The sequence below is a fragment of the Podarcis cretensis genome (genome assembly GCF_951804945.1).
Source record: "Podarcis cretensis genome assembly, chromosome: 17".
Lineage (NCBI taxonomy): Eukaryota > Metazoa > Chordata > Lepidosauria > Squamata > Lacertidae > Podarcis > Podarcis cretensis.
The window spans coordinates 31,911,571-31,929,631 of record NC_137187.1 but is presented as its reverse complement, the minus strand read 5'-3'; the positions used below and the strand labels follow the sequence as shown (position 1 = coordinate 31,929,631).

The 18,061-nt window shown below is 44.1% G+C and overlaps 1 protein-coding gene across 2 annotated transcripts in view; it reads left to right on the top strand.

Annotated features, from left to right (window-relative positions):
- CARM1 (coactivator associated arginine methyltransferase 1) overlaps positions 1-18,061 on the top strand; it is a 41,344-nt gene that overhangs the window by 18,475 nt on the left and 4,808 nt on the right. For both annotated transcript variants that reach the window (XM_079959496.1, XM_079959497.1), the window contains exons 6-13: positions 3,205-3,382; positions 7,481-7,571; positions 7,897-7,978; positions 9,165-9,250; positions 11,377-11,466; positions 12,725-12,862; positions 14,578-14,667; positions 16,430-16,542. In XM_079959496.1, the coding sequence (XP_079815622.1) occupies positions 3,205-3,382; positions 7,481-7,571; positions 7,897-7,978; positions 9,165-9,250; positions 11,377-11,466; positions 12,725-12,862; positions 14,578-14,667; positions 16,430-16,542 (868 nt within the window). The remainder of the gene's footprint in view (positions 1-3,204; positions 3,383-7,480; positions 7,572-7,896; positions 7,979-9,164; positions 9,251-11,376; positions 11,467-12,724; positions 12,863-14,577; positions 14,668-16,429; positions 16,543-18,061) is intronic.

The following is an 18,061-nucleotide window of genomic DNA, read 5'->3' as shown; positions in this document are numbered from 1 at the left end:
TGTTTATAGTACTGAGTTTTGGGGACGCATTTCCAAATTTTCCACGTTTCTAAATTTTCTCTACAGCCATTTTGTGAAGGTGGGATTGTTATTTCTGATTTAGCATTCGAAGTGATGTTTCATCAGAATGGGGCTAAACCCAAATTAGGCTGATTCTGCACATGTCTAAAATGCTGGTGGGCCTCTAATTCATTACTTCCCCATAGCCATTTTAATCCTTGCTGCAAGTTTGCAAATAATAATAATAATAATAATAATAATAATACCCTGCCCATCTGGCTGGGTTTCCCCAGACACTCTGGGTGGCTTCCAACAGAATATTAAAATACAATAGTCTATTAAACATTAAAAGCTTCCCTAAACAGGGCTGCCTTCAGATGTCTTCTAAAACCAGGCAGAGGGCCTTCTCGGTAGTGGCGCCCGCCCTGTGGAACGCCCTCCCATCAGATGTCAAAGCGATAAACAACTACCTGACATTCAGAAGACATCTTAAGGCAGCCCTGTTCAGGGAAGTTTTTAATGTGTGATATTTTAGTGTTTTTTGGTTTCTGTGGAAGCCGCCCAGAGTGGCTGGGGAAACCCAGCCAGATGGGCGGGGTAATAATAATAATAATAATAATAATAATAATAATAATAATAATAATTAATAATAATTAAAGTCTGGTAGTTGTTTTTCTCTTTGACATGTGGTGGGAGTGTGTTCCACAGGGCGGGTGCCACTACCGAGAAGGCCCTCTGCCCTGGTTCCCTGTAACTTGGCTTCTCGCAGTGAGGGAACCGCCAGAAGGCCCTCGGCACTGAACCTCAGTGTCTGGGCAGAACGATGGGGGTGGAGACGCTTCTAAAAGTCTGGTAGTTGTTTTTCTCTTTGACACCTGGTGGGAGGGCGTTCCACAGGGCGGGTGGCAAATGTTACATTCTGTTCCAAGGAAGATACTCGGGATCCCTTTAGGCTGTTCAACAGAGTTATTTTGAACTATTTTAGCATTTAGGAATGCTCCTTGTATTTTGCACACATGGCAGGAACCTGCATCCCTTCTGATGCACTGAAGGGATAGCTCAGTTGGTAGAGCATGAGGCTCTTAATCCCACGAGATTGAAGCCCAACGTTGGGCAAAAGATTCCTGCATCACAGGGGGTTGGAATAAATGACCCTCGGGGTCCCTTAAATCTACAGTTATATGGTTCTACTTTTTGCTTTTATTTAAAGGAGAAAATGGCAAATTGTTCATATGCGCATCCTTCAACTGAGGGCTGATTCAAACTTCCTTTTGCTCCAGGCACGGGTGGCGCTATAAAGCTCCATATCCGAGCATTGGTGTGTTGTTGTTTTTTTGTCCTGGCACTTTCCCTAGGAAAGCCTGCATTTTGTCTGAAACGAAAAATCCGATTGCCATTTGCTCCGATGCAGCAGTAAAACATGGGTTTTCCCAGGGAAAGTACTGGGACCAAAGAGCACACGCTTGGATACAGAGCTTTAAATCCTGGACAAAAGAAAGTGTGGATGAGCCCACAGATATTACATACATGGGGCTACCTTTGAAGGTGACCTGGAAACTACAACTAATCCAGAACATGGCAGCTAGACTGGTGACTGGGAGAGGCCGCAGAGACCACATAACACCAGTCTTGAAAGACCTACATTGGCTCCTGGTATGTTTCCGAGCACAATTCAAAGTGTTGGTGTTGACCTTTAAAGCCCTAAACGGCCTTGGTCCGGTATATCTGAAGGAGCGTCTCCACCCCCATCGTTCTACTGAAGTCCAGCACCGAGGGCCTTCTGGCGGTTCCCTCACTGCGAGAAGCCAAGTTACAGGGAACCAGGCAGAGGGCCTTCTTGGTAGTGGCACCCACCCTGTGGAACGCCCTCCCACCAGATGTCAAAGAGAACAACAACTACCAGACTTTTAGAAGACATCTGAAGGCAGCCCTGTTTAGGGAAGCTTTTAATGTTTGATGTATTATAGTATTTTAATATTTTTTTGGAAGCCGCCCAGAGTGGCTGGGGAAGCCCAGCCAGATGGGCTTGGTATAAATAAATTGTTGTTGTTGTTGTTGTTGTTGTTGTTGTTGTTGTTGTTACTATATGTTTTTTGTATCGGGATATCTCTACCCAAGTATAAAACATATCTGTAAGACACCAGGTGTCTGAAACTGGGGACTCTTATCATGGGGTCCCAGGTGCCCTGTACATGCTGTCACTGTTTTAAACTCTGGTTGTTCTAGGCGCATTTTGCGACAGGGAATTTCATTAGCGCGAGCAGTTTCTGAGCTCTGGTTGCAGTACCTTGCCAAAGATTTCAGAGTAAAACTGCAGAGTGGAAGGAAAGGGGGACCTTTTCCTGCCTCCCCACTTCCAACTACTCCCTGTAGACTAGAGAAGAGACCCTCTTAAGAATATTAGGGGGATGGGCACTAGAGCATATGAAAAGTGAACATAATATTTTAGCTGCAGTTCATTCATTTTCAGCTTTGTATTCTTGTTATTAAGAAGTGTGCCTAGACATTCTGTTGCTGCACCCATAACCTAGGTTTTAGGTGCCATTTAGCTCCTAGCTTTCATATCTCAGTTTCTAACACTGCACGCTGTGGCAGCTGTCTGGAACTGCAGCACCACCTCCGCTGCTTGTCCAAAAGATTGTACTGCAGCTGCTACCAGTCCAGCAGAGAGCAGATGACAAAAAGAGTCAACAAAGCATCTGATTCTGGCCTGACATCTCAGTGTGAGGAATTCATTGCTTAAGGTCAAGATGAACTGCTTAGCTACCTGCTGAACTTGTTTCCATGTCCCCAGTCCTGACAGTGACATAAGCAGCAACCCTGAGTATCTTATCTACCTGTCTGGGATAATATTGTTTTTGGTATACAGCGGACGCTTGGGTTGCGAACGTGATCCGTGGGGGAGGCACGTTCGGAACCCACAGCTTTCACAACCTGCGACCCGTGTGTCTGCGCACGTGTGGGTTGCGATTTAGTGCTTCTGCGCATGCGCCGAAACCCCGAAGTAACTGTTTTGGTATTTTCGGGTTCAGCGCAATGCACAACCCGAAATCGTGCAACCTGAGGTATGACTGTACTGTTAGAGAAGCCCTTAAAAGTATCCACCCCTTTCTCACAAAAGATAACTAAGGACCAAACAGGTGGGGAATTTCTGTGAGTGACTAGTCTCTTTCTGATTTCCTCCCATGATTTCCTCCTGAACAGGTTTTAGTAAAGAGTAATAACCTCAATGACCGGATCGTGGTCATTCCTGGGAAGGTAGAGGAGGTCTCCCTTCCAGAACAGGTGGACATCATTATCTCTGAGCCAATGGGGTACATGCTGTTCAATGAACGTATGCTGGAGAGCTATCTGCATGCCAAGAAGTATTTAAAACCCAGTGGTAAGTGACTTCCTCTTGCGCCAGTGGTGCAGTGATGGGGCTTGGGTGGGCAGAAGAGCTTTTGTCAAGGCTTCTTCTGGCGCACTAAGCCAAAATGGCACTGGGTTACTCAATAAATAAGTGGTGTGTCAAGTACCTGCAGAATAATGTTTTAATATGAGGGGAGTGCATTTTAATACGGCAATAATCTTGCAGGCTGCAGGAGGTGACCCTACTCTGTTTTGCTCAATGTGACTCTCCTCTGTCTGCCTTAGATGCTGGTGAAGGAAGAGTTGGGGACGACCTAGTTTCCTTTTCATGGTTTTAAACAGGGGTTCACTCACCTTTTGACGCTAGTATAAAGTAGAGGTGGGCCAAAGAGTGAAGGATTAGGAAGCCATGCGAAGCTTCTGTATGCCAGTGTTTATAGTAGGGGCTCTGATCAAAAAGCCTTTGGTTTAAGAGAAAGCTGTTCCAAATTCACCCATGCAGCAGAAAGCATGAAAACTGGCAGGTTAATGCACCTGCCTCAATTTCTGCGGCTTGTAAGCCCTAAACATGTTCTGTCATCTTGCATGTGGGGCTCACTTGCAGCATAGGCTTCATGCACTCAAGTCTTTTCTGTTAGTCTTTCAGCCCTGATTCACTTGTTTTGCAGGCTGGGGCAGCGGTGAATCTGGCGTCAGTGGTGTTAAGTCAGTATTTAATAAGATACATACCGTAGTTGTTTAAGGGCAGGACAGAAATCAGCAAAAATAAAATTTGCATGCAAAGCCTCAAATCCCTTCATTTTCACAACCGGTCCCTTGCAAAGCTTACCTTACGAAAACTTGATCCTTTGTTGTAATTTCTAAGCTTTTTAAAGTTCCGACATCATAGTGTGCATCCAGTCCCATACATTGCAGGGTGGAGGGATGTTGAAGCCCTACCCTTCCTGTAATGTAGTGGATTGGCTTTAGTGGACTGCAGGGAATACAGCAAGGTGCACATTGAGACCTGAAACTTCCTTCTCTACAGTGTGTGTGTATATGGGAGGGAATGTGTGCTTGTGGGGGGAGGGAGTTCCCCCCACCCCAACCCCAATCCATCTTGAGGAAGAGGAATTTGGTTTGGATGATGCCTAACGGCACACATCCGCCAAGCCCAATTTCCTCCACTTTGCCCCACCAGACTAAAGGGAAGCAAGCGGCAGGCTCCACTATGCCGATGCAGCTCTTCCCTCTCCAAGCAGGCCTCAGTAGCACAACGGAGCGTTCACTAGGTAAGTCGCCCACAATTCTCTCTTCATTGAGTAAAATGGAAACGTTTTAACTTAGCAAGTTTGATCCTACACAATGGATTTTTCGAAACCAGCAAAGGCACCCCCTAGCAACATAAACATGCATTTTGGGAATTCTTTCAACTTCCAAAAATGACAACATCTAAGTAGCCAGAAGCAAAGGGCCTTCGTATCCAAATTCCTAAACTGCTCAAACTCAACCTTTTACGGTACATCTGGTGTTTTTAACATTCAACTAACTTGTACACCTGAGCTAAAAAAAGAACCCCCTCCCCCCTAAAAAAGACATATCATAAATCAATCCTACAAGGAACTCGTGGGATTTGCAAGAAGGTGTTGCAGTCTATTACTCTTCCCTTTTTTGATCCTGAGGGCCATGTGGAATGCGGGGCTGGAGCCAGTGATAAGTGGGGCTTGGATCCAATCTTCCCTAAAGCAGGCACAACTTTCCCTTCTCTTGTGCACTCTCTCTCCCCTTTCCCTCCCCCTATTCTCAGAGCATCAGGGTGGGAGGAGAGAGGTTTAAACCTTTCCTCCCAGCATCTTGAGATCCCATTGTTTGAGGAGTTTTCCATTTGGTGTGCTTCCTCAAGCAGCTGGCCAGTGGAGCAGGAGTGCAGTGTGCAAGGCGATCTCAGCGTTCCTATGTGCCCCCCCCCCCCACTGACTTACACTCGAAGCAGCAAAGCAGCATGCTGAGCAAAGTGCTCTTTGGCACCATTCAACTGCTGGGCAGTGAAGAGGGAGCCTCTGGGCTGCAGGCTGCATTCATTTCCCATATGTACCCTAGAGCAGTTGTTCCCAATTGGTGGTCCTTGCTGTGGATCCCAGGGGGTCCGTGTAACCCACCCAGGGAGTCTGTGGCACTTGATTCCTGAAGTTTGTCCATTCGAGCTAGATACAAAAGACATGTTGTTAGAATTGAACAACAAGATTCATGTGAGCACATTCAGATCCTGGGAATTCGTTTTCAGTATTTTTATTAATTGTTATTATTATTTAAATTTCTATACTACCCTTCATCTGAGGATCACAGGGAGGCTTAGAATATAAAAATACAAAAGTACGTAACCTAGTAACAAACAAAAACAATACCACCCCCCCTCTCCAATACCTGAAATAAACCAACCTCTCGGTAATTTAGCACAAAAGTTACTCCAGTTTAGTGTTCTTCATTTTGGCCACTGGTAAGGTAAAACAGCTGGGAGTCAGGAATGCTTGCTAATCTATTGCAAATCACCCAGCGATCTTCTGCCCACCCCTGCCCTCAAACACTGCAGTTCAGGGTCCAGCCAGCCTTAAGTAGGAGCCTCCTATTGTTCTCTGTAGCACTATAGAGGGGTTAGGTTCATGGCTAGCTTCCTGTTCTAAACCTGAGCATCTGAGTTGTATTAGCTGGGGTGGCAGTGGCTCTGGAGAGAGTGAAAGGGAAAAGGCTTTCTCCATTCCTTCCTTCTGAAATGTCCCCATATAGACAGGGAGAGGAGTTCCATTAACCGTATAGCATCAATAGGTGCCGCCTGCTCCTCAGCAGGCCAGTTTCCTCTCTCTTTCCTCTGCCTTCCATTTTCCTCCCATTTTCCTCAGCTGACATCCTCACATTCTGTGTTTCAGATGTTTCCAATCCACCAGCCATTTTCTCCTCTCTTTTTTGTGGTGGGCACCATAACTGCTCTCAGTCATAGACTGCATTGATAAGCACTCAGCCTGCCCCATTTCTAGTTCAAAATGGTAAAATCCAGGTTATTTACATAGTCATGGTCCTTCCACCCTGCTCCCTAAAAAGCAACAAAGACAGGAGGTCTTATTGCTGTGGAGTGCAAATCTGGAAGTTCACTCTTCAGATAATGAGTTACTATTTTCTTACCTCTAAGCCATTGGTCCCAGAGGCTCACAGGTGCTTGTTGTGCACTTTGACTTAAAAAAAAATTTTTTTGTTAAATTTACAAATTAAGTCACTCAAGTGTATTGTATCCACTGCCATTTTCTAGGATGACCCCATTTTGCTTCCAGACTTATCTGCACTCAACCAGCCAATTTTGCTACTGGAAGGAATTGCAAAATTGTCATGCTTTATAATAGTAGAACAATTAAAAGTGGTCACGCCTTGATTTATAGAGACGCTCCCTCTATTGGTTCTATAATTAGCAAGACATCATTGCTGGTGTTCATCAGAAGCTTGGTAGAGGCTGAAGGATGATGCTGACAATGGAAGCATTCCCCATAAAAACAGTAGATCAAATAAAAACCAGTTTTTAAGGAGAAGAAGCTATGCGGAAAGTGAATAATAAATGCACCGCGAGGAACAACCGCCATCATTTGAAACAGACACTTCTTCAGTGGGCTCCTGGTGAGGTGATACAGTGGGCCCGTGGTCAGGATTGAACTCAGTCAATTCTGTGGGGAGATTTTGGCTGAGGTGCTGTTGATTTCCTTCAAATGCTTGTGGCAGTGACTCAAGGTGCAGCAGTGTTAAGGAAATTAGTGGTTTGAAGGCATTCATGGTGCCACTTTAAATAAATCAAGAACAGATTTATTATTAATGACAGTTTTGTTTTGTAAATCTCACTCTACCTTTACCTGCTGCTCCTATCTCTTTTAACTTGTTTATATTTTACTGTTTTCCCAATTTCTTTTTCTTTTTAACCTGATCAATCCTAGCTGCCATTCTGTCTGTTATTTAACCTGTTCATTAATTTTTTTCCCAGATCTCCCCCCCCCCCCCAACTCCATATCCTGAAGTTATCCACCTTGGGGTTTTTCTTTGTTAGAATTGGAAGGGGACCATAAGTATATTTCTGTAAATAAATAAACTATGTCCATCTTCCATTCAATTTCAGGAAATATGTTTCCAACCATTGGGGATGTCCACTTAGCACCATTCACAGATGAGCAGCTCTACATGGAACAATTCACAAAAGCTAACTTTTGGTAAGCCACTTTTCCTAGGAAGCAATGCTCTCAGCCCAGTTCCACAACTGCTGCAGTTTACCTGACAGAAAACTAGCTGCTCATGTAACAAACTGCAGTGTTGATCTGTGCCAGACAGACTCAGGTTTGGGTAAACCTTAGCAGTCCCATCTTTCCTAGTCTTCTAGATAGCAGTGAAGAACCTCCATGGTCCTCTGCAGTGTAACTGCTATCTTTCCAGTATTGGTTCTTTGGGAGGAGACTGGTATTTGAAACCTCACATTGGTGCTTCCTTGGATACCCGGACCCTCCCATGTCACCTAGCCTGCTGTGTTTTGTCTTGCAGGTATCAGCCATCCTTCCATGGGGTAGACTTGTCAGCACTTCGGGGTGCGGCAGTAGATGAATATTTCAGGCAGCCTGTTGTGGTAAGTCTGTCCTATAATGCTGACATCATAATAATAATAGTAGTAGTAGTTGTTATTGTTATTATTATTATTATTAATATCCCGCCCATCTGGCTGAGTTTCCCCAGCCACTCTGGGCAGCTCCCAATCAAGTGTTAAAAACAATACAGCATTAAATATTAAAAACTTCCCTAAACAGGGCTGCCTTCAGATTTCTTTTAAAGATAAGATAGCTGCTTATTTCCTTCACATCTGACGGGAGGGCGTTCCACAGGGCAGGCGCCGCTACTGAGAAGGCCCTCTGTCTGGTTCTCTGTAACCTCACTTCTCACAATGAGGGAACCGCCAGAAGGCCCTTGGTGCTGGATCTCAGTGTCTGGGCTGAACGATGGGGGTGGAGACGCTCCTTCAGGTATACAGGACCGACATGTTGTGGCAAAAGTTGACATTCTTTCTGATGGTGGGAGCATGGTGAGGGGGAAGGATGAAATGTGATTGAAAGCTGCCTCTAGTCCTTGGAGCTTTCCTAAGGGAGCTTCTGTCAGAAGAATTTGGGGTGTGTGTGGATTTTCCAGCTTTTGGAGTCTAATCACTGAAGCCTGTGTGTGTTCATTAGAGTCTGATACCATGGGCTAGCTTGGTTACTTTCTTACAAGTAATGAGAACCCACAAGCTTCCAGCCTCCTCTTGATGGCTTGAACACCTGTTATACTTTAATTTTGAAAACCATAGTGCACTTGACATGAGCATTTTTCTTATATAGAGAACCATCAGTTTTATGCCTTTGCTGTTAGACACATTTAAACAAAGGTGAGATTGGGTGGCCGGTAACTTCTCCCAGGTCTGACTTCTTCAAATGGAGCAAGTAAACACCAGGGAACAGGTATTGCCATCTGAAGGAAGCACTGAGCACTGGGGGAGTAGAGTGTCTTGGTTCATGCCACTGTTTTGCATGGAACAGAGCAAGGCTGGCAACCATGATGCTCATCTCTGCTTCCCTCTTAGGGTGGCAGGGAAGAAAGGCATTGTTCTGTTGTATGGCATAATATTCACAAGCATCTTCTGGCCCTCAGAGTAGGTTAGTAGTCTGTTGTCTGTCTCCTTTCATTTGTCTGGGAGTGGAAGTGGGTGAAGAGCAGCTCAGACTTGTAGTTTTCCACTTCCTGACCCAACCAGAGGTTTTCATTTATGTGCTTCTCTTCCCAAGGACACCTTTGATATCAGGATTTTAATGGCCAAATCTGTTAAATACACAGTGAACTTCTTAGACGCCAAAGAAGCGGATTTGCACAGGTATGTTATCCCCTTTATAGGAGACAGAGAGATAATCCAGTCTGGCTCCCAACTGTCTGTTACACAGGGGTGGGAGAAGCCAAAGTTATACTGTTTCTGTCCTTAAAAAAGAAAAGAAAAAAAGAATTTGTCACTGCAGTACATGCCAGTGTATGAGTCTTCATGATTGTATTGTTACTGTTGTGTGGCAGAGCCAGAGGAAAGTAGCCTGGCAGTTTTTCCTGAACCATATTTTGGTTCTGCATAGGAGCCCAGTCTTCTTCCCTTGACCCTTTAACCAATTAAGGTTCGCTAGAAACAGTCTAAGGGACACGGGTGGCACTGTGGGTTAAACCACAGAGCCTAGGCCTTGCTGATCAGAAGGCCGGCGGTTCGAATCCCCACAACGGGGTGAGCTCCCGTTGCTAGGTCCCTGCTCCTGCCAACCTAGCAGTTCGAAAGCACGTTAAAGTGCATGTAGATAAATAGGTACTGCTCCGGCAGAAAGGTAAACGGTGTTTCCGTGCGCTGCTCTGGTTCGCCAGGAGCAGCTTAGTCATGCTGGCCACATGACCCGGAAGCTGTCTGCGGACAAACGCCGGCTCCCTCGGCCAATAAAGCGAGATGAGCGCCACAACCCCAGAGTTGGTCACGACTGGACCTAATGGTCAGAGGTCCCTTTACCTTTACCTTTAGAAACAGTCTAGGGGCTTGCAGGAGACCTCAGACTCAGGGGTCAGGATAAACAAAAATGGGCTGAGTTGGTATAAGAGAGTTCCAAACTACGGAGGGCCAATGTTTAAGAATTGTTCGTGTTGACTTCCTGTTCTTTGTGTTTTCTGCCATCCATCACTCTGCTTGTTGAGGTTTCAGGCCATGTCTGCTGAGGCTATTTATGGTTCATTCAAAAAATTACAACCTGTTTTTGAGGGCACACTGTCCAGCGAAGGGAATGTTAAGTAAGGTTTTAAAATAAATCAAAATAACAACAGTTTAATCATTAATTTAAAAGCACCAGCAGCTAAAATTCTTCTAGCATAGTAAATAGATCAGACACAGATTAGAATAAAAATCTCTTCAGAGTTTTCCTAAAAATCAGCAGTGACAAAGCCATATTTCTCTGGGAGTTTCAAACATGGAGAACGCTCAGTCTCTGGTTTCCAACAGTCTAACCAGTCTTACAAGTTGGTTGGAGAGCAGGGCCTCTGGTCTTAATTCTGGTACTGTCTCATGGGGAGTCTCTTGTTTTGCCACTTCCTATACAAAAATACAAAGTCAAAAAACCTTCCTCAAGCCAATGGAGTCTTGTCTTAACTATTTCCCACCCACATCCAGGTTGGGCTTGTTTCCAGAAGAAGGCTGTTGAGCAATGACAAGATACAATCGTCTAGTGTAGAATGACTATGCATAGTTCTTGCATGTCTCAAGTCTGTATCAGCGAGGTGGCTCTTATCTTTTGACCTTCTGAAAATGTGAACGTCCAAAATTTATATTCAGGTTAGAATGAAAAAAGCAAAAAACCAGTACCCTTAAGAAAGCAGCCACACACTATGGATTAGTGCAGCTGGAGAAAGTGGGAGCCACAGCCTGATAAGACCCAACTTAAAGGAAGATCTTAGATGGCCTCTATATGAGACAGAGGCAGTCTCAAATCTCCAGCTACATACATACATGCACATACATGCACGTGGGTGGCGCTGTGGTCTAAACCACTGAGCCTCTTGGGCTTGCCAATCAGAAGATCGGCAGTTCGAATCCCTGTGACAGGGTGAGCTCCTGTTGCTGTGTCCCAACTCCTGCCAACCTAGCAGTTCGAAAGCACGCCAGTGCAAGTAGATAAATAGGTACCACTGTGGTGGGAAGGTAAATGGCGTTTCCATGCGCTCTGGCTTCCGTCACAGTGTTCCGTTGCATCAGAAGCAGTTTAGTCATGCTGACCACATGACTTGGAAAGCTGTCTGTGGACAAATGGCGGCTCCCTCTGCCTGAAAAGCAAGATGAGCACTGCAACTCCATAGTCACCTTTGACTGGACTTAACTGCCCAGGGGTCCTTTACCTTTACCTTTTACTTTGTGCTGACTAAGAAGAAACCATGTGACTGCGAGGGAGAGGGTGAATTCATGTGACATCTCCTCTTGTTTTCCAGGATAGAAATCCCGTTCAAATTCCACATGCTGCATTCAGGTCTAGTCCATGGGTTGGCTTTCTGGTTTGATGTAGCCTTCATCGGTTCAATGTAAGTGGTGGCAAAAGTGCTCTTTCCTCCCATCAGAACTTGGATTTTATAAAACAGATAACTGATTATCACTCCTACACTGCAGTAAACTGGCAAGTTCAAATTAAATTATCTTTTGACTTGTGTCCTTCGGTAGATGAATGTAAATATGTTTGTTTAACTTGGCAGCAGGGAAACATACTTAGAAAAAAACAGCCCTCGGGATAGTAAATGGAAGCTTGCATTTCTTCACAACGCTAGATTTGCTCTTGGCTGCACAGTTTGATAGAGCGAACGCTTGCTTGCCAATTCTCATTTTGTTTCTTTATTTAATTCCAAGTCCAATTAAGGTACTGGTTGGTTTTAAAGCTCTTAATTTTTAAAACCCTGGCTATCTTGGGAGAATGCTGCCTCTCATGGGAGATTTTGAGATTATCTAATGAGGTCCTATTGCAGCGACTACCTTTTATGGATGCCATATTAGTTTCAAAACATAGCTAAATTGTTTCTGTAATTGTCTCAAAGCACTAGAAAGAACTCCCTTGGGATATCTGCTTGTCTTGCTGTGTCACTGTTTTGCAAGCAGACTAAGGTGGCCCTGTTTTGTTGGGTGTTTTGGAGGAGATACTCTCTTATTACACTGTTTTTATAGTATTTTAGCTGTGTTTACTTTGTGTGTTTTGTGATTGAATTTAATAGTGTTTTGAGAATTGTTGTTTTCAACAACCACTAGTCCACAAAAGTGACTATAATGATTAGAAGGAAAGCATATCTTCAGTTTCCTGTTACTGCTAACATAACAGAACCAAAATATCCTCAAAAAGTAACAAGTCTACTATTAATTGTGGCCTTTCTAATTAAAGTTGGCTCTCACTCATTAATCAAGTGAAGCTTCAGCTGGTTAAAATTTAATCAATTTAAAATTGAATTAAGCACTAATAAAAGTTGACTAAAAGGACTGTACTGTAACACTAACCATTAAAAGCAAGATCAAGCAGGAAAGTATTGACAGGTGCTTCCGAAATGCACACCTGCTACCAAACTGAACTTTCAAGAGGGACTGACTTGAAGAGGAAAAACGGGAGCCTTGGTTTCTCTGTGGAGAGTGAAAACAGATTGGTATATGACAAGCCAGACCTGAGTGCAGCTACTTTGCAGCTAGGGATATGCTGACAGTTGGGAAACAGAGCAATCTGAGAGGGGTAGGATGTGGATTTGTGACAACTCAAGTCCTTGTGTCTAAACATGACTGACTCCCTTGCCTCTCTCCTTCCGCTAGAATGACCGTTTGGCTTTCAACCGCTCCGACAGAGCCTCTAACCCACTGGTACCAAGTTCGGTGCCTCTTTCAGTCTCCACTTTTTGCTAAGGCTGGTGACACCCTCTCAGGGACATGCCTGCTCATCGCAAACAAGAGGTAAGCTGAGAGGGGCCAGCTCAGCCACATGGAAAAACAAGCCCTCTTACAGCCAGGTCAGATTCTGCAGCGGCAGTGTCGTCTAGGGTGTTGTGTGCTGGACTTGAACCAGAGAAAGATGAGTTCAAAGCTATGTGCCAGGCTGATTAAGTTGTTACCAGGGTGGGAAAAATTGATGATTTAAAAAATAAATTTTAAAAATCAGATTTTTTTGGATATAAATTGGATTTTGTTATTTAAATCGGATTTTTAAAATAAAATGATTTTGGAGGGAAAATATTTCTAAAGCTAGTTTTCTATTTAAGTTACATTATAGTCCAAAGGCTCTTCATCAGGAAATAAGGATTTGTTTTAAGTTTTTCATGTGTGCTAAAACTCAGTCTCGATTTTTTTTTGTTTAACTACATCAGTTAACAAACAGGGATACATATGCTATAATGTTACTGTTTTAGTTAAATAAATTGTTATTAAGGAAATGATTATTTTTCTCCTTCCAATAAAGTACAGCAGAAAAGTGTCCAAATATAAAGTTAACTTATTAAACCTCACAATAATTTCATAATTATCTGTCTATGTATTTATACTAGTATAACCAAATCAGTAATTTGGAAGAACTACTCTGAAAATTTTTTATTCCAAAAATGAAACCTTCTTCTGGTTGTAAATATTAAGATTTACCATCAAGAATGAGTCTTTCTGTAAAAAAATGATTTAAATCAAGTCTTACTGACTAGTGATTTAAATAGTTATTTAAATCGATTTGATTTAAATCAAATTCACCCTGGTTGTTAACTTTTCATCAATAAATAGGGATATTAGTTACTTTCCCAACAGGAAGATGCAACTTACTTCTGGGCTTGTGTAACTTGAATCCAAGCTTAGCCTTCTTGGCTGCTAGCAGTTTTTTTGCACCTCAGAAAGGTCTTGTGAGCAATATTTGCCTGTCTTCCCTTTGCACAGCTTGCTTTGGTCACAGCTGTCATTTTGGTGTTTCACTCTGCTTCGTAGAACCCAGCAGTATGAGCAAGCCCATTGCACTCCTGACATTTTGGGATCTGCCCCAACTTCTCCTGTGACTCACGCTATGAAAGAGCCTGAGTTTTAGGCCTTACACTCCTTTGTGCCTGCCGGCTCATTGCCATTGCGAAGACTTCTGAAAGTATAGAATCAGGGAGGCCTGCAGTTAAGATTAAGAGACTTATGAATCCAATCATGCTGGTGGCTGCCCCCAAATTATCCTTTTTTGTGATGGTCCCCCAAGTTCTGAAATCACTTCCGTGTGATATATCCAGGAAACAGGCCCTCTTAAATGAGCTATTAAAACATTTCTCTTCAGGCAAACTGCTGCTAAGATGTTGTTTTTAATGTTTTTAATGTTTTATCATTGTCACTCTAATTTTATTTACACTGTTATACTTTAGCTCTAACCCGCTTAAGGAACAACTGTTGAAAAGTAGGCTAAAGATCAATAAATTAAGATATCCCCCGTCCAGGTAGAACTGGTAGCACAGAAGGGGAGCTGGCTTTGTTTGAGCTTTGAAGCTTTCTGCAACACTTGGGAAGTGTATGTTGCCGGACTTCTCCATCTCCTTTCCCAATAAGCAAGATTCTCTCACCCTCCTGCAAAGTCCTGGTCTCCATTAGAAACGGCCCTGCCGAATTGTCAGAAGGGACTGGGGAGTCCTTTACCAGAATCTCTTCCCCTTCTCTTTCAGGCAAAGTTACGACATCAGTATTGTTGCTCAAGTTGATCAGACAGGCTCCAAGTCCAGCAACCTCCTTGACCTGAAAAACCCATTTTTCAGGTATGTCACGGTGAATCTTACAAGGGTTTTCCCCCACCTCTATAATAAAGTTGTTGCTTTTTTAAATGTGTGCTTGTGTGAGTGAGGATGCAGTGTGTTTGAGGAACCGCTTTTCGGGGAACTACTTCTGTGTAACTCAAAAGCAAGTCTTCACTGGGCAGACTGGCAGGGGAAGCAAGCTAACTCTTCCTGACTGAATTGTTTTGCTTTCATGACCTGTGTTGGGAGGGATAGGGGGCTGGGTTGGAAAGACACACAGCGATTTCAGGCAAAGGGGGTAGGAAAGGAGCAGAAATGCATTCCTTTCTTACTAGTATAGTCAGATAGCTTTTTGCTGGTGAGAGGAAAGCAAGGGGACAGAAGGATGCATATTCCTTCCTATTCCTCCTTTATCTTCTGAGGTGAGCCCCCCAATAAATGTGAACCACTAGAATGTGGGCCCTTTCAGCAAGGCTAAGAGTATAAGAAGCCCCTCTGGATTACCCCACATAATCATCTCACCCAGTATCTGGGTTTCCCTCAGTGGCCAGCCAGATTTTGAATAACTTGCCATCTTCCACAAACCAGGCTACTTCATTGCTCACACTTCGGGAATCTAAGCATGAGTCAATTTCTTTGATGAGAAGAAGGGAGACATCTTCTCATTTGGGTCCTGGTTTGTTGTAAATCAGATTCTATTGCCTTAAAATATTCACATCTAGTTAGTCCTTGTTTTTATTTCCAACAACATCTTGCTAATTTATGTTGTGATCTACCTTGAGTGGGTGAGGAAAGGTTAGTGTGCAGATATTTAAAGACATTTGCTCCTGGCCAGTGACTGCTGGAGCCCTAGAAATCCAGTGGCATAGTTGCCTCTCTGCATCTTGCGTTTTGGACAGAGGAACCCTTAAAACGGTGGCAAGCAGAATAGTTGCTCTTGCTTTCTACTGGTGGGATGTGATGGCAAAGTCTCTGTGTTGTACAACATGCATCGCCACCACTTCTCGAATACTTGGTTTAGTTTGAGAGGGTGGCTAAGCTGTGGCCTTCCAGGTGATGTCGAACTACAACTCCTATAATCCCTGATCACTGACCCACACTGCTTTGGGGTGATGGGATGGCACTTTGTGGGCTGTCCTTGGATTAAAGTGTGGCAGAGGAATTCTGGCACCAACTTCTTACTGACAATAGCTTTTTGGAGACACAGTATTGTAGAGAGGGTTACTGCTGCAATAGGCAACTGAACATTTTGGCATGATTGTCATGGCTATCTATTGGGCAGTGCTCATACATCTGTGTGAGTGTGTGAGTGAGTGATAGAGATATTCTGTATTTTACTACTTGAAACATCAGTTCTTTATCTGCATAAACATTCAGGTAAGCTATCCCCCTGTCTCCTCTTTTTAAAGATAAAAGCAGAATTTTGCTTTGTTGTGTGTTCTTCTCTTAAACCTAAGGTGGATGTTTTTATAAAATCCTAGAATGCATTTGAATGCATATGGAAATGTCTTATACTTTCATTCAGTGGTCTCTTGGCCCCACAGTATTAGCTTCTCTATGCCAGTTTGTGTAACCCACTTCATGGATTCCACAAAAGCTTATGCCGCAATAAATTTATTGTGCTTTTAAGTTGCCACAAGACTCTCCTGCTCCTCTGGATGATGGTTGGAAATGGCCCACTATGTCTAGAATGATGAGCCACTGGGGCGTTTGATCTCCAGACTATTGACGTTGGCGCTGGTGTTTGTGTGTGTGAGTGAGGGTGTGTGTGTCTGCCTTCCAGGTACACAGGTACAACTCCTTCACCCCCGCCAGGCTCGCACTACACCTCTCCTTCAGAGAACATGTGGAACACAGGTGGCGCCTACAACATGAGCACAGGGATGGCTGTTGCTGGTACTGTACCTTCTTCACTGTCACTCCTGGGCAAAGCTGATGGGTCATCTATGTTCCTCAGTCATTTTGGGTCTGGACAGTCAGGACATCAGCCAGGAGTGCTGGATGCCACAGGGCTTGAGCTTTGCCTTCAATTTGAAGGTTCACTGAATGGTTTTGGCCATAAAGCTTTCTCATACAGTAACGTGAGGGCCTGCGGCACGCAATCTGGTTTTGTTTGCAGCCGTATCTCATCCAATCCTGGTGGTTCAAAGTCCTTTCTGCAGCGGAGCATAGGAACATCTTAGACCCATGTAATCAAAATTGAGCAGTCTGCAGAGGCAAGCATAACAAGTGGGAGGGTTTTCTAGCCAATGTCACAGAGTTTCGATGCTGAGTAGCTATGGGGTGATGAAGAGCAAATTTTCTCCTCCAAGGGCAAGCTTTCTTGACACTGTGTCCATAGCATTAATCAAGCAAATCATTTGCAACTAAAACAGTATTCTTGGGATGTGGCAACTGCCTTTCTCTTTCTCTGTAGAGTTGGCACATATGTGATGCAGAATATCATACTTCTATATAATCACTATCCTTACAAGAACCTTCGTGCCGCTGCTGGTGGTTATGTAGTAGATCATTGTGTGGCATGCACACCCTCAGTCTGTTGGAGATTATATCAGAGCAGAAAGAAGCTGGCTTCCTTGCCCCGAGCTCACACATGAAGATGCTCGTACTTACACAGCAGACATGAATTTTCCTTCTCCAGTTGACCATTTTGATGTTGACTACTATTCCCATTTGCTGACTGGGACACTGAGACTGAGGAGTACCTGTTGCACTGGTGCTGTCGACATTTTTCTGTTTGTGTTTCTTGCTGTCACCTGCAGACAGCTTCAGCAGCTTGCTCAATGTTGTGTCTCATTCTGCTGAGCACCTAATGTCGTAACCTTTTAGCACTGGTAAAGCTAAGCAGATGTGGATGAGAGATTGCTGGGAGCCCTGTGTCAGCTGCTTTTTTCAAGGAAGAGTGGACTTGGAGTGTGATTAATATAAATCTCCTATTGTCCCGGGGGTACAGCAGCCTGGTGTATGCTTGATGTCTACCCAGCTTCTGTTGGGAGAAAATTTCCCTTTCCCTCGACCATCCTCCTATTGGGTTCTCTCCGCTGGCCACTGCTGTTCACCCCCTTTGTACCTGTCTGAGTTGAGTTGGCCAACACCTATGTCCCCTCTCCCAGGCACAGCAAATGCTGTAGCCACCATCAGTTGCTGAGATGGTTCCAACAAGGCTGCCAGCCTTCCTCGACAGAGAAAATCCAGATTCCATCCACCTTTGTTCAGCTAGTTCTCAAGCAGCAACTTCTTCCTCTTCCAAAGGCAATTTTGGCAAGGCATCTCTTTCTCAGGCAACCCAGCCAGACATATAGAAGGGAAGAGAGAACTTCCAAGTACTGTGGAGTGGAGTGAGGAAGCCCCTCTCTTATCTTTCTGTAAGAACCAGATTACGGCCCAGCTTCACTGCAGCGTTTGCCCAGGAGAG